The sequence below is a fragment of the Drosophila serrata genome, unplaced genomic scaffold (assembly GCF_035046125.1).
Source record: "Drosophila serrata isolate PLE 108 unplaced genomic scaffold, ASM3504612v1 contig_245, whole genome shotgun sequence".
In the NCBI taxonomy this organism is placed as follows: domain Eukaryota; kingdom Metazoa; phylum Arthropoda; class Insecta; order Diptera; family Drosophilidae; genus Drosophila; species Drosophila serrata.
In genome coordinates, this window is record NW_028257143.1 from 1,263,463 (window position 1) to 1,278,261 (window position 14,799).

Below are 14,799 nucleotides of genomic sequence, written 5' to 3' on the forward strand. Positions count from 1 at the left end.
TGTTGAAAATTACAGTTAATATGATGACAAAATTGTGTTTTAACTCTAATCTTTCTCGATACAATTGTAAACAAACTAACAGTCCTGCTTTTGCTTCTTCACACATACATACAATCAGACTGTTACATAGCCTGCGACGACCCTGTTTCGCCTCGTGCTGTCTCGCTTCTTTTCACGTCCACCGCCTTCTGTAGCGTTCGCCTTCTTCTTCACACATACGATCAGACTGCTACTTAGCCTGCGACGACCCTGTTTCGCCTCGTGCTGTCTCGCTTCTTTTCACGTCCACCGCCTTCTTCTTCTTCACACAGCTACCTACTACTTCGCAATGCCTCCAATTGGAATCCAATTTCTGAAGACTTGCAAAACCATGTGCCTTTGCTATGGCCAATAAGGTTCTGCTGATGTTCTACTGCTCCTGCTCCGCACCTTATCCCGCTTCGCCTCTGCTTGTCGAACTCCTGATCTTCTCTAGCTTGATCTGCTGCTTGATCCTCGTGTTCCAGCTCTCTTCCTCCAAGTCTGTGTTCCAATCTTGACATGCACGTTCTTGTCTGCGTGTTCCTCGAACGCCACCAAGTGTCTTGCCTTTCCTCGCCTTGCTTCTATTTTCTCCAGCCAATCCGCTGCTTCTTGAATCTTTGCTCTTTACCAGCCTGATTCGATGCAATCTACATTTAGACGCTGCCACTCGGTTTCGTCGTCGTCACTCGCTGCTTCCGTCTCACTCGCCCATGTGTGTGTCTGCTTTCCGCCTTTCGAAGAATTTCCTTACGCTTTGTGATGAAATTCTTTGCGCGTCCCTTGCTGTCTCTGTCACTCGTTGACCAATTTGCGTGGCTTTTCCGAACTCTTAACCAGTTCCAAAATGTTCTAAATTTGTCATCCACCTCACTGCACAATGTTTCTCGTTGACCAAATTGCGTGTCTTTCCCGAACTCTTAACCAGTTCCAAAATTTTAATTTGTCATCCACCTCACTGCACAGTGTCTTGTTAATTATATTTTATTAAGGTTCAAGTTGTCAAATGCTGGGCAATATCCTCGGTCGAGCCCCTAAAATTGCAGTGTCCTCTTTTAGAAAGTTGTAACACCGGCTTTGATTTAATGATATTGTTTAATACATTTAACTGGTAACTTGTAACTTAATTCAATCTTAATTTAACAAAACGTGGTTATCTTAATTTAGAACGTCCAAGCAAAACGAGATTCTGGCGGCGAATGCCTTTGCGAGGAGATGCCAGACTTATCTGCAATCGATTACTCCCTTTCAGTATATTCTATCGAAGGGAATCAGAGACTTAGTATGTGAGTCCGCTTCTGGTAACTTTAGCCACCCTACCAACACTACCGGATCCCACATTTATATGAATTCAGCAGAAGCAATCCCCAAAAGTGCTTACATAAACCTACAAAATACACAAGAAATACTAGAAATATTACCAAATCTAATGTACAAAATCAACTTTATAAGTATATATATATATTGTATATTAAAAAGCCTTTGGCTTTTCTTTCTTTCTTTTAAGTAGTTGCAAGGATTCTCCCAAAGGCTAAGTGAGAAGAAATTATGCACATACTGTAAGTCCTGGCAACTTTAAGACACCATTCCTAATGCCACACTCATCCATTAAAATATCCTGTGCAACACTAAACTGTATCTTAGCGTGAGAACATAAGAATTAATTAGCTCTCCGTTAGCTAGTTCATGTAACACGGAGCGTTTGTCGCGCTCGCCTTGGCTAATTGTGGACTTGTGCGGGTCGTTTCATTGATTTATGGCTGCTAATTTCAACTCATGACGTTCAAAGTATTAAATAATAAACTCCAGTCCGTCCAGCGCCTCTCGATCCTGCCGGCTTCCCGGATCCACAGCCACATTGGACCCCATGCTGGGGCTTGTTGCAATGTGGGAGGTGGCGGTGGCGCCACGGAACATGAGCCCGACCGTATCTTCTTCGCCGCGGCTACTCGGCAGACTTTACAAGTGTTTCGCTCCGTTTTTATGGGCCAACGCAGAGAATGAGAGGGGCTTCCCCCGGGCTTGTAATGAAATTAAAGGCGTAATGCAATACAGCTGGCAAAGTTTTCGCAGCGGTTATTTCCATGGGTTCTCGTTACTCGGCGTTACTCTTTTGCGTGGCAGTAGCCGTCGCCGCTCCTCCAGACAGACATTAAATTTAATTAATATCCTCCGTTTTTCGAACCCAAAGCGGTCTTCAAGAAAAATGCAATACCGTTATTAGATTTTCTCCTGGTATTTAGACTTGTTAAATTTGTTTCACATTTTACTAAAGTATGAATGAATTGCTTAAAGGCAACAACAATATATTTATTTTTACTATACGCTATGTAGTAAGCGTTGAAAATGGAACAACAAAAAATCAGTTTTATTCTGAAACAATTCATAAATCAATAATTAATAATAATTGTATTACAATCTAAACAAATCATTATACAATTATACAATTACATCAAGAATTGCTTTAGAACAACGCTGAAGTTTTATTGTTCTATTTCCATTTGCCATTCTAAACACAACAATTTTGAATTAAATAGTGTTGAGACTGGAATAGCTGAAAATTGAACAACGCTTAAATTAAATTGTTCAGTTCCAGCTATTCCAACCATAACAATTATGAATTAAATAGTTTTGAGTCTGGAATGGCTAAAAACTAAACTCAAAAGTTCAGTGTTTTTTCCGAAATAAATCGTGATACAGTTGAAAAAATCGAAGCAAGTGGTTTTAGTATTAATATCGTGACTGGTTTCAGTACAAAGCAAAACTTTTTAGTTCCGTTTTCAGCCATTCCAGATTCAAAAATTATAATTGTGTCATGAAGCAAGTGTGTCATGACATTTCATAAAGGCTTTGACAGGAAAAAGAAATACATTTTAACTTGAAACTTTGCAGAAACCAGGCGTCCAGCTAGAAATCGAGTGAAATTTGTATCCTTTTCAATTATGAAGCGTTATTCTAATGGTGGTATAGCTCAACCTTCTGGCGAAGAGCCTTCGACCAGCAGGGCCCAACCAATGGCTACCTCCACACCGAGTACTAACACTAACCGCACCACTATGCGGAAAGTGCAGGTATCGTCGTCACCATCGCCATCGCCTGCAATCTGGGAAAATGCTGGATCATCATCGGGAAAAATAGCAATGGTGATACCAACAGTAAAAACCAAAGATGTAGCCAACAGTTCCTTGCCCCAACGAGTGCCAAAGACTTTTAAGCAGATCACAGGACGTCGGCCAGTCCACTTGGTGAGCTCTCCTAGAACTGCAAAGACGAACAGAAACAAATCGATTTCTCCGATTTTACAGGATTTAGTGAACTATGCCAAGTGTCCTTCGGGACGCCCTAACGAAAAAGTTCCAATGGCACCAAAAAATTACATCCCAAAACCGAAAAACGCGTGTCTATCTTCTCCAGAAGACACTATATCCTTGGCACCCTCTACTTCGGCCGCGGCAGCCAGGAACAAAGACATGTTCTCCCCGCCACCGCCACAGCCGCCGACCGATCCATACAAGGTGCTCGTGTTGAACATGCCCAACGGTCCAATTGGCCTCCTTCTTCTTAACTTTGATAAACTCAAGGAGCAGACACTTAATGGAGAGATCCCGGCTAATCTGGGCCAGGGAGACTCACCCCAAGTTGCGATTCCAAAGCCAGTCACAATTGGGAAGACCAAGGATAAGGGTAAACCACCGCCGCCAGAGACTCCTGACAACAACAACACCGACTCGCAACCGGAGGAAGAGCAGCCGAACACCAACAAAAAATGCTTGATTATGTAAATTATTGATATTTATGTGTTCTTGTTTGCGAAGCACTATCAGCAATCGCATTTAATACTAATTTCGATTTGTTTGCACTATTTTTTTCAACCTAAAAAAATTTAAAAAATATATGACCAAATAAATACGCAAAGTGACTCATCTATACACATTATTCTCGTTTAATCTCTTAGCTTTTCGTATTAATTCCGACTTGACTCAGGGTTCATAACTGATAAGGCTTGGGGACTAGATTCTTTGGCGAGCTATATAAGTGCACCATTTGAGCTACGGAATTTGAAGAGTACGATGGCATCTATTTGGACAATATTTTCTGTGATTTTTGCTTTTCTGGGAATCTGTTATTCCGTAAAGCCAAATTGCCCGAATAATAAAATACATCAATGTGTTCCAGCGCCTTATTGCCCGCGAGACTTAAATTCAACCACTACTTATAGGTGCTCCAATAAAGGTGAAGTTTGTTGTAAAGAGGAAAAGGTGAGTATTAAAAATGCGCTTTTTGACAGATTATATTGATGAATGCAAATAATTTAAGGTAATCTTTGGAGTACGGTACACTGGAAATAAATACGTTCCTGGACCATATATGCAGGGCGGCTAAGCTAACAAAGAAATCGTCTCTGTGAAAGTTACTATGTGAACACTATACACTATAACACTATATAAAATGCTAATGATTGTAATATAGTTTGCAAGATTCATACAAATTCAGGAGAAGGCTTTATTAGTAGGCATACAAATTACTTTGCTTTGAAATGGCTTATGGAGTATTTTGTATTAAGCTGCCCTGAGCCTGCACCAATTTTCCCATCTGCCGAGCACCAGCACTGGCATGATTATATAATCTAGACTTTTGCAGACAATAAAGTTCTCCAGCGCACTTTGTAAGCTGGCAAAATTTACAGAAATGGCATTATCACGTTGCACACAGCTAATTTGCAAGCGAGAGACAGAGATAGACACAGAGAGAGAAACAGAGACGGAGGCTGGAAAAAGCGGCCAAAGACAAAAAAAAGAAAACTGAATTATATTTACACAATAAACTTGGCACCCGCTGCCTCTCTATACTATTGTGATGCCGGTTGTTTTTATTTGTTTGTAAGTTTGCCGGCATCTACAGATATCTGTGGGCAATAGTAATAAGATGCTACCGAGGCAGCTCTCCCCACGACTCAACAAGGTAGACTGCGAGAAATAAGTTAGTATATTGAATATATAATCTACATTTAAGTCTTGTTTGTGTATAATTCTACTGCCTGCAACAGCTTGATTTTAAATTTTCTCCAGGGTCCCGAAAATAATCCTTTATTGACTCTTATCTATGTATGCATGTTTCAAAAATATCATAATTAAGATATTCGTGATCGAGACTGGTCAGGGAGAAGTGACAGAAAAGTTAAAGAATCTGTTAAAAAAGTCAAGGCATTTGTAAAAAACAGAGTTTTCGATTCATCTATTTGAAGACGTTAAAATTAGAGTTTTTCCAAATTTACCAAGTAAACTTAAATCAGCTTATATTCAATTATTTATCAGAAAGGATCCCCTAGATCTACCAACTGAGATTTCAATCTCAACTTATTGTAAATTTGTGTTGATTTGTTTATTTTTAAGCTTTCAAACATTCAAACAACAATTTAAAGAATATGTCAAATAATTCAAAGGATAAATCAAACCCTATAAGATTAAATTTAATTTGTCGCAAAATAGCATAATTACAGAGATACAATTCAGTAGGAATTATGAACCGCTTAGTTCAAAATTAAAAGATTCCCTTATATCCTTTCAATTTCTTTCAGCGTTCCCTGGGAAAGTAGCAGCACAAAGGATATGCAGTCCTATTTGGGCTAAAACTACTGCAAAGAAAGAAATTTGCATGGATTTTGAACCTAATAAGCAAATTGTGACTGCAAAATCCAATTTGTAATGAGAAAAGTAGTGCGAATTGTCTGTGTGAGCGGCTGCTACAAAAATATTGCAGCATATTTCTAGGCGTATTTATGAGTCGCGCATAGTTTGCCCCGCACAGCCGTGGTTAGGAGGAGCTCAGCGGGGAGGACCCTATGTGCGCGTGCTAAAATTATGCAATAAAATTATGCGAACAGGCCTGCAACTGTATGCGACTGCGTGTCTATGTGCATTTGTGTCTGTGTGTGCTTTGTGCCCCAAAACGTGACTTGTTTTTCGGGAGGCTTACGCCTGGAATCCTCCATTTATGTTATTTGCGGCAATTCTTTGTCTTTCCTTTAGCATGAAAAGTGCATGCAGAATCCTATTTTAACCTACAAATGTATATTATTTACGAAATGGTACTTGTTGTTTTAGGAAAAAAATTTAAAGGTTTGAAAACAATTAAAAAGGCATCCAAAAGCATGTTTTGAAATATTATTGCCATATTTTTAGTGACCCGTTAAAAGTTCTGGTTGTAGAAAAACTCCCCCGTATCTCTCATTTAAAGGACTATAATTTTCAACACGCGCCCGCAAGTATGCTATAATTCACACGTAGACCAAACAAGCCCAACGACACACCTGCTATTGTCATGGGCGGGGCAGGCCTTCCTGTTTACAATTCATAAGCAATTTCGGACTGGCGACAGAGGTCCGGTTCAGTGCACCCAGGCTCGCCATGCTGGGAAATCAACCTCAGCAGCACACGATTTTTAATTATTTTGTTTCATTTTCATTTCAGTTCTGTGCTCTGTTTTGTTGTGGTTACCCAAATAAACAAGGTCCGGTGGTCACCAGCGTCTCCTGTTTTTCAGAAAAGATTCTCAAGGATGGCATCTACCACTACCATTTCCCAGCCTGTTTATTCTCTTCTGTGTAATTACAAAACGTGATTTTCCTTTTGTTTGGTTCTCCTTTTTTTGCTGTTGCCAGACAACATTTCACGGTTTATGTTAATTTTCTCTTTCTATTTTTTTTGTGTATGTATGTGTCTTCTTTAGCTTACATTATAGAAGGGAGTCCCTGTTGTCCAGTTTTCTGCTTCCGTTTTTTCGTTGTTTTCCTTGCTTTGGGGTCGGTGTATTGTTGCAGCTTGTATGCTCCAAAGGTGTCGTAAAATAAAAATTCATAAATATTTAGTGCACGTTTTATGATATGCCACCACATTTATGCCGTCAGGCCAACCTTGGGCTAACTATAAAAATCATTTAAATTTGATTTTGTTATTTAATTGGGATAACAAAATATACATTTAAAATTTCTGCTTATTTTTATTTATTTTGCCTTAGAGCGGGCATCAATTCCAAAAGTTTATTTATAATTTAAAATGTAAATGCAGAAATCTTAGGAAAATATTCAATTTGTAATTTAAATTACTAATGATACTATTACTCTTAAATCTGATGATTTGTTTTATATTAAATTCATTTCATAATGCCATAGCATTTTTATTTCCGATAAAAACTGGGATATATAATATACTGAATTATGTCGGATTATTAGTTAGAAATTAGTGTAAAATTAAATTAATCATACGCACTGTGTACCCACCTTATTTGAATTTATTTTGCCCCTAAGCTAATACCAATTCTTAAAATTTATTTATAATTATATAAGTAAATTTAAAAAAATATTAAAATAATATAAAATTTATAACATCATTTACTACTGATAACATTATTCATAAAAGAAAATAAATCTTTTAATTTTTTTTATACTAAATAAAGCATTTTAAAAGTTGTATAAGTACACCACTACAACCTTCTTTATAATTTCGTGCATTGGGTAAATTTGTATGTGAATACCTGAGATATAAACTGATTGATGTCAAAGAAGGAATTGCTGTCAAATTAAATCAATCATACGCACTGTGTGCCCTACTCAGACACCGTTTAACATATTCGGACCATCGTTCGCAGCGCTCACTTGATGGAAGCTAGAAATCGAACCCATTGAACCGCAAATGCAATGTCAAGCAATTTCATGCCAGCGGAAATCTTTCAAAGTTAATTTTCAACACACGGGCAAACCTGAGGAGTCAAGACTAGGCTACTCTGTTAGGGGCGAGAAAATTGTACGACTTCCACAGACTTCAAAGCGTCAATAAGCAGACAAATATGGGCAAAAGGGGGGGGTAGACTTTGTGTGTGTCTGGGGGCGTGGCGTGGGGCATGTCGGCCAGGTGGGCGTGTCCGTTGGAAATGGCCCGACTGTCTGGCAAACAAGCTGACTGATAACGGAAGCTGGCAATGCACGTGTTTACCTCTGGATATTTGCTGTCTCCCATGGAACAGGATGCCCTCTGCCCTCTGTGTGCTCTGTCTCGCTCTGGCCGTTTGTGCTGTTGCAGGACGATAATGATGATGATGGTGATGCAGGGGAGGGGAAGTGGAGGGAGGGAAAGTGAGAAAGGGATGCGGGGGCTATAGCCCCCATCCGCTGCTGATGTCACACATTCATGGTCATTTTGCTGAGTCAATCGTTTGAAAAATTTATGTTGCCTTCAAAAGCAAAATTTGCCATCGCCGTCGTTTGATTCTCGGCAATCGACCACACACAGTGGGTTTAGGCTGATTAGGTCCTTGAATTGGCTCTCTTTGTTATACAGGAAAATAAGAAAATAGTTCTAGTTTTTCATTCCATTCCTCTACCTTTTGTTTTAAAATATAAACCCTACATGAAATAGGCATATCAATAAAAAGTTTTCATTTGTATGCGAATTCATAGAAATAAATATTAATTGCATTTTTAATTTTTATATATTTAGTATTTTTACATAGACTTTCAGACACTGTGCAGCATTGAGGGAGATAGTCAATAGATGCGGTTCATTTAACTTGACTGAATGCTCATCGACTGCTAACCTGGCTCCACAGTCTGCGATGGCAGTGTCTGGCCGGATCGGGTTTCGGCCAACTCGCCTCTGACCCGGCCCGAACTCAATTCAGGTTTATGAAGTGCTGATGTGTGTCTGATTTAATTGAAATTTGATGCACTTTTCAATGTCTGACGTTGAAGTCAGCAAAAGTGTTTCATTAAACTTCAGTCATGTTTAACCACTTAATTGTGGCACTTTGGTGAAACATGAGTATTTTTGTTGACTTACTAAAATGAACATTGGCAATGACATTGATAATGCATTTGAAATTTTTACTCTGGAATGTGAAAGAGTGTCTACAAATGTTTAATTTTCTATATATGTTCAGAGCTTATACTGATTTGTTTAAAGTTAAGATACTGCTGTGTTTCGACATATTTATCTAACATCTTGTTAAAATTCATCACAATAGCAAGGCATTCCATTCCTCTCTAGTTAACTATGTAGACTAAGAATCTCTGTTGGTTCCATTAACAGATGTCCTATGAAGCTACTACCTTTTATGTATACTATTTCTAATTACATATAGATAATTTTTGTAAAGCTAAATTAAAAATTTCCTGGACCTTATCCCTAGTCGCCAAAGAGTTCCCATTTTAATGCGCTTAAAGCTGCCAGCGCCACAGAAAAACACGAGATGTGGGCAGCAAAGTGTCAGCGACAGCCACGGGCTAGCCAATCCTTGCAGTTTCCACCAAGGACTCCACCCCGGGCTCCAGATGGGAACAAAAAAATAAAAAAGGACGAGACGAGACGCGAACTAAGGAAGAAGAGGAGGAAACGGCGAGTAAAACTTAACAAGTTCACTTAGAAGAAATTAAGTTTTCAGCATTTATGTTAGGAAAACTGTAAAGAAAAACTTTCTTAATGAAGCGACGACAATGTGGTGAGCAATGAAGAAATGTTCGGAAAAAATAGCAGTACTGAAAGAATAAAGGGAAGCGCATAAGTTTGCAATGAAAGTATATTAAACGAGGACCCAGGGAATTAAAATAGGAAACTTTTAAGAAAATATACAAAACCTTTTTTAATTATCCGAGAATACTAAAAGTATTAGAAAGAAAAATTTGTCGATAAGTAATGAATTTTGGAACCAATATTTCTTGGTATAAAGACTTGTATAAAATAAGTAACACGATATAGTAAGTATATTTTCACATTAGGTAATTTAGGGTGAAACCTTTCTTACCAAGGTTAGCACCAAGCTTCCGTTGTTTATTAATTATTTGCCAAGTGCTTTTGGATGGAGCCCATCAATCCATAGCACACCTAAAATTAACCTAATTTTTTACCCACTCAATGTTCGGGAGTGCGATTCCAAAAAGGTTCGTCCACAAACACAGGCGCAGCATCCCTGTTTTTAAACTCGGAGCAATTTTTTACCTTTTGTAACTCACACACAAACACAGCGAAGCGACTTGGACCCCTGGAGTATATTTGTGAGAAAAGCAGCCACAGTTGGAAAACTTTTGCAGTCGCCTCCTTGAACGCTAGCGTCTTTACTTTTTCGGTGGGGGAAAATTTACTTTCTTGAAGATAAATTATATGAGCATTTCCCAAAGGTTAACGTGATAAATTTTCGGCAGCGTAAGCAAAATATCCCACAGAAAAATCCAGAGTCTGGCTTCGATCTTGCGGCCAACGTGCAGAAAAGGACTCGTCGCATATGTGTGCGAGCGAGAGTGTGTCAGATAAATTGTTTATGTGTCTGTGGGGAAGCGATTAGTGTTAATGGGTTCCCCTTTCTCCCTCCCCCCCTTCAGTTCTTAAAAAATGTGTGATTCTTGGCCCTATTTTTTTGCAGGATATTTGATTCAAGTTTTCTTTTCAAACACTCCTGCAGCGCATATGAGCAATCGATAAGTGCACGCAGACAGCAGGACAGTTGGATGGACAGGCAGCCATATGGGAAGCAGTCGAACCCCGAACGTACATTGGGATATATATTTTCAATTTCTTTCTCCAGCAGAAAGAACGCATCTAAAGTTTGCCCCGACCAGTGAGGCGGTGCTGAGATTGCAGTCGGGCAGGGATTGCCAGGACATCAGGCGGATCGGGACGGACGCCGCACGACTCCGCTCCCAAAAGTGCCCCAGCCATTGTCATTGCATCGACTTTTGCCGGAGTTTCATGTTTAAATGTCAATTTCTCAACGAGCCAAAGTGACCAACGAGGAACCACTATTCTGGGCATCCAGTTGTTGTTGCCAGACATCGAGTCCTTGCGCATTTCGCAGACCCAGCTGTAATGCATGGAGGAGGCCAGGGCACATATTTTTTAACGCCAGAGCATTGCCATGGTCCAAGTTATTTTTTCAATTACTTCATTGTTGATAGGGGCTCGAAGGGAACCAGACGGAAATAACTGGACAGAGGATATGTGCTGGCTTTGTGGTCAGCTTGGCTTCTCTCTTTGTTTACCGGACTCGATTAGGGGGCCAAGGTGTTGGGATTTGGTGTGCGATACGATATACGATTAGATGGGTAAATATTTCGAATTTATATTGGAATTATATAGAAGTTTTGAAAGGGAAGCCAAATAGCTGGGAACTAAAGTTCTTCGGAGATATTTTAAAACCCTGGAAAAATAAAAATTACGATATCTGTAGACTCTTATCTTGTGGTGTTGATTATTAACATATTAGTTATTAAATTTGTTGTTTGCCTCTTCAAAGAAAATTGTCAAATACATTTCATAGAATATATTTAATTCTGCTTTCAGAACCAGCTAATCTAGCACAAAAAAAAAATACAAATAGAAATCTCTTTCGTCCGAAATCGGACAACCTAAACAACTCAATAAATCAGCTGTCGATTGTGGCGTTTTTCCTGCCCCTGTCAGAAGGAAATATAAGCAAAACACACAATTGTCAATCCTTTTTGGCGGCGGGGCACGATGGCCAGGGCAGGACAATTAGTCCTGTCAACCGACCAGAGTGGGTGGGGGAGTGGGGTCAAAGGCTTACAGCAGCTAATTTTCAATTTGCATGACACGCCGCCTGCCATCGATAGGCAGTTGATGGTGATCCCCATGACGACGATTACATCGGGCGGCGAAATATAAATAAGTTTGGGATTTTAATTGAAATGGGTGGGGTGGTAACGGAGTCCGAGCCGGGGGCCAAAGCTCACGGAAACGACTATTTTGAATGAATTAAATGGCCGTTGAAAATCTTTATTTATAACAGCTGCGGGTCGCTAGCTCCAAATACCCGTCGCGTAACCCCTCACCAACCAAAGATCCCAGCTCTGTCTGCTGGCATCGGAAATATTAAATGAAACGAAGCAAATCCCATTGTCACCCGGTTTCGGGATTCGAAATTGGCAAATAATTGACAAGCTATTTGGGGCGTGTTGATTGGCAAAAACTAATGCCAGCAGGACGACACTGCGCACAGGGGGACAAAAAGGCGGCGAGAGAAATCGATATACATTTGACTGATGGACAATGGTTGGTCCAGGCGAACAATGGCACTCTGAATACCCTCAATTTCAAGCGAAAAAATGCCCCAAAAAAGTCTAAAAGCTATTCCAGGAGATCAGTATGTAAAAGATGCTTGAAGATTGCTAACAAAATCATTTGAAATTAAATGCAAAGGCAGGCTTAAAGTTCCACCTAAAATAATACACTTTGTTGTTTCTAAATCCCCACCTAGTCTTGAAAATAATTTAATTACATTTAGGCAAGTTTTATTTTAGTCCACAAATATTTAAAAAGTCACCCAATAAACCAATATACCCTTAAATAAAACACTGGACACAAAAAAAAAAAAGAAAGACGTGACAAGACCGCATGAAACAATGTGACATTAAGCCATTTCAACGCAAAGGGGATTTACCCTGCCCTTCTGTTTCCACTTTCTTTACTGGCTGATGGTCTTTTTCGGGCCAGCACATGGCGGGGCACAATATGTATTCAATATGTATTCATATCAAACAAAATCTGTCTGCGGAGGGATCCGTGCACCTCAGGTGGATAAAGCGGAATGTCCGGCACATTGCATACATTTTCTGCTCGGAACTCGACAAGTCCGTCTAAGCTCCAATACCGGCCCAATAAAGTCCGCAGTTGATGCGTTTCGTCTTATTAAAATAATTGACAGGTGGTTGTGGTAGCCAATGTTCTGGTCAGTCTCAACCAGGAGCCAGGAACAGAGCATTAGTGCCCCTTTATGACAATATCGAACAAATTGCGGGCATTGAAATTGATTGACCAGATTGTCCGCGGACAGGTGGGCTGGCGTTTAAGTCCATATTGAATAAAATACTCTCAAAACTTAATAAAGCAGTAACAAACATCTTTACTTATACTATTTCCTTTATATTTTATATGACAATTTAGAAAACGATTTTATAGTCTATTTACATTTTATTCTTAAATAGATAACATTCCTAATGCAGAAACTATCGATTTATAGGTACTTTTCTGACATAAATACATATTTTATATAATATAAAACTATTTTTTAATAATACATATAAGAAAAATTTTAACGATATAAATCTATGCGATATAGCGATATTTTGAATGGCTTATTGATAATATGTATCCTAAACTTGGTTTAAATTAAAAGTATTGGTAATAAATATAAAATGCTAACCAGAAGTTATTTTTAAATAATAAAAAAATCATCCAACAATAAAACCAAATGAATTATATAATAACTTTAAGATATTTTCGATAAGGTGTTCAAGGTGATATATTTGTCAAAAATATTTAAAATATGAAAAATAATAGTAATAGTTAAACGTTTATTTAACATTACCATTTTGTGAAAAAAAACTTTCAATGCAAACTCCTGCCACAATATCCATAAGCCAAATATTTATTCGAATTAAATTAGATGTCATGCGGGGCAAGCAAATGAACAAACGATGGTTCCCAGGATAAAAGGACGAGATGAAAGATTTGACCAAACGAACTCCCCATAACATCGAAATCAAATGTTTTCATTGAATTTCATTCGAGACGTGTTCATGAAATTTTAATTAGTTGGCAAGCTATAAATTATTCAATGCCACGTCGCTCTATGGCCAGTTGTAATGGATCTTTCTTTCCCTTGCTGGTATGGCCCCTTTTCTCAGTTCCTTTTTCGCTTTATAGAATTTGGAGAATATAGACATAGAGCAAACTATACATAGGAAGGAAAACTAGTGGTAAAATAAGAAATTATAGGAAAAATACAACAAACAAATAACTATAATAAGTAATATTTGTTTAACTATTTAGTATCACCATCGATTTAATAATATTACTGAAAATATATATACTTCTAAGAACCTTCCTCTTTTGCCCTTCGAACTATGATTTCGAATTTTTGTAATTATATTATTATCCCTACATCCTGCCACAGCTTAAGTCAATTAGGAATTCAGCTCAGCATTTCAATTTTCCCTTGCCACTCATTCGGCTAATAACATATTTTCAACTGAGGAAAGCCCAGCCGCTGGCAGAAAAGGGCAAGTTTTAATTGACTTGCCACATGCGGAATTGTTTTGTTTGTACCTGTTGTGTGTGCCCGAATGCTAGAATGCCACAGTGCAGAGCTTCAGATATGGCCCTGGGAATCCCGGCGAGCCAAGACAACTCCACATATCCCTCCGACGACGACGGACAAGAAGCCAAACGAACGGGCGGGGCTGCACCGGGAAAATAATGATATATAAGGTAGTATGATAGTAGAAATGTTGTTTAAATTACATTTTTATATACTAAAACAGTTAAAAACTGGTTTTTTTGGTACTTAGAATCACTGGGCTGGCTGGGAAACAAATTGTCTTAACAAATTCACTCAAAAATAGGAACCGCAGAAGTAAGAATTTCGAAGTGAAACTAGAGTTTTACAATAGTAAAAATATGTACCAAAAATTCTCTAAAAATATAATTTAAAGAAAAACAAGAAAATTATTTAATGCGTAAGACCAAAGCCAGTTACTTCTTAAAATCCAAAGCCACTTTAAAAATATTTATTTTCTGTACTCAAGTGTATTGTTACCAGAAACCTACGTATATCCTTTCCCTACTGTCCCTACTTTTAATATTATTTTTTAATGTTTACATATTTTAAATGCTTTGAAGTTAAGCTGTAAAATTTGCAGTGCATTTGCGGTTCCCCTGCATGTGTGTAGTGGTGCGTATTTTATGCTTTTGCGCCCTGCGCCAACTTAAATGC

The 14,799-nt window shown here is 38.5% G+C and overlaps 1 protein-coding gene and 1 long non-coding RNA gene across 2 annotated transcripts; both read left to right on the forward strand.

Annotated features, from left to right (window-relative positions):
• Window positions 1–2,829: 2,829 nt before the first annotated feature.
• On the forward strand, window positions 2,830–3,952 carry LOC110185996 (uncharacterized). The gene is made up of 2 exons (XM_020955024.2): window positions 2,830–3,266; window positions 3,327–3,952. The coding sequence occupies exons 1-2, from the start codon at window positions 2,964–2,966 to the stop codon at window positions 3,801–3,803; spliced, it is 780 nt and encodes a 259-aa protein (XP_020810683.2). The 5' UTR covers window positions 2,830–2,963; the 3' UTR covers window positions 3,804–3,952.
• Window positions 3,953–4,010: 58 nt separating this feature from the next.
• On the forward strand, window positions 4,011–4,879 carry LOC110186053 (uncharacterized). Its single transcript, XR_002319816.2, has 2 exons — window positions 4,011–4,280; window positions 4,339–4,879. It is a non-coding gene; the product is annotated as an uncharacterized LOC110186053 (long non-coding RNA).
• Window positions 4,880–14,799: the final 9,920 nt, after the last annotated feature.

Excerpts from the sequence above, each read along its gene's own strand:
- LOC110185996 (XM_020955024.2), top strand. The coding sequence starts at position 2,964 with ATGAAGCGTTATTCTAATGGTGGTATAGCTCAACCTTCTGGCGAAGAG. Across the intron at positions 3,267-3,326 it reads GACGTCGGCCAGTCCACTTG|GATTTAGTGAACTATGCCAA; the intron begins GTGAGCTCTCCT and ends CCGATTTTACAG.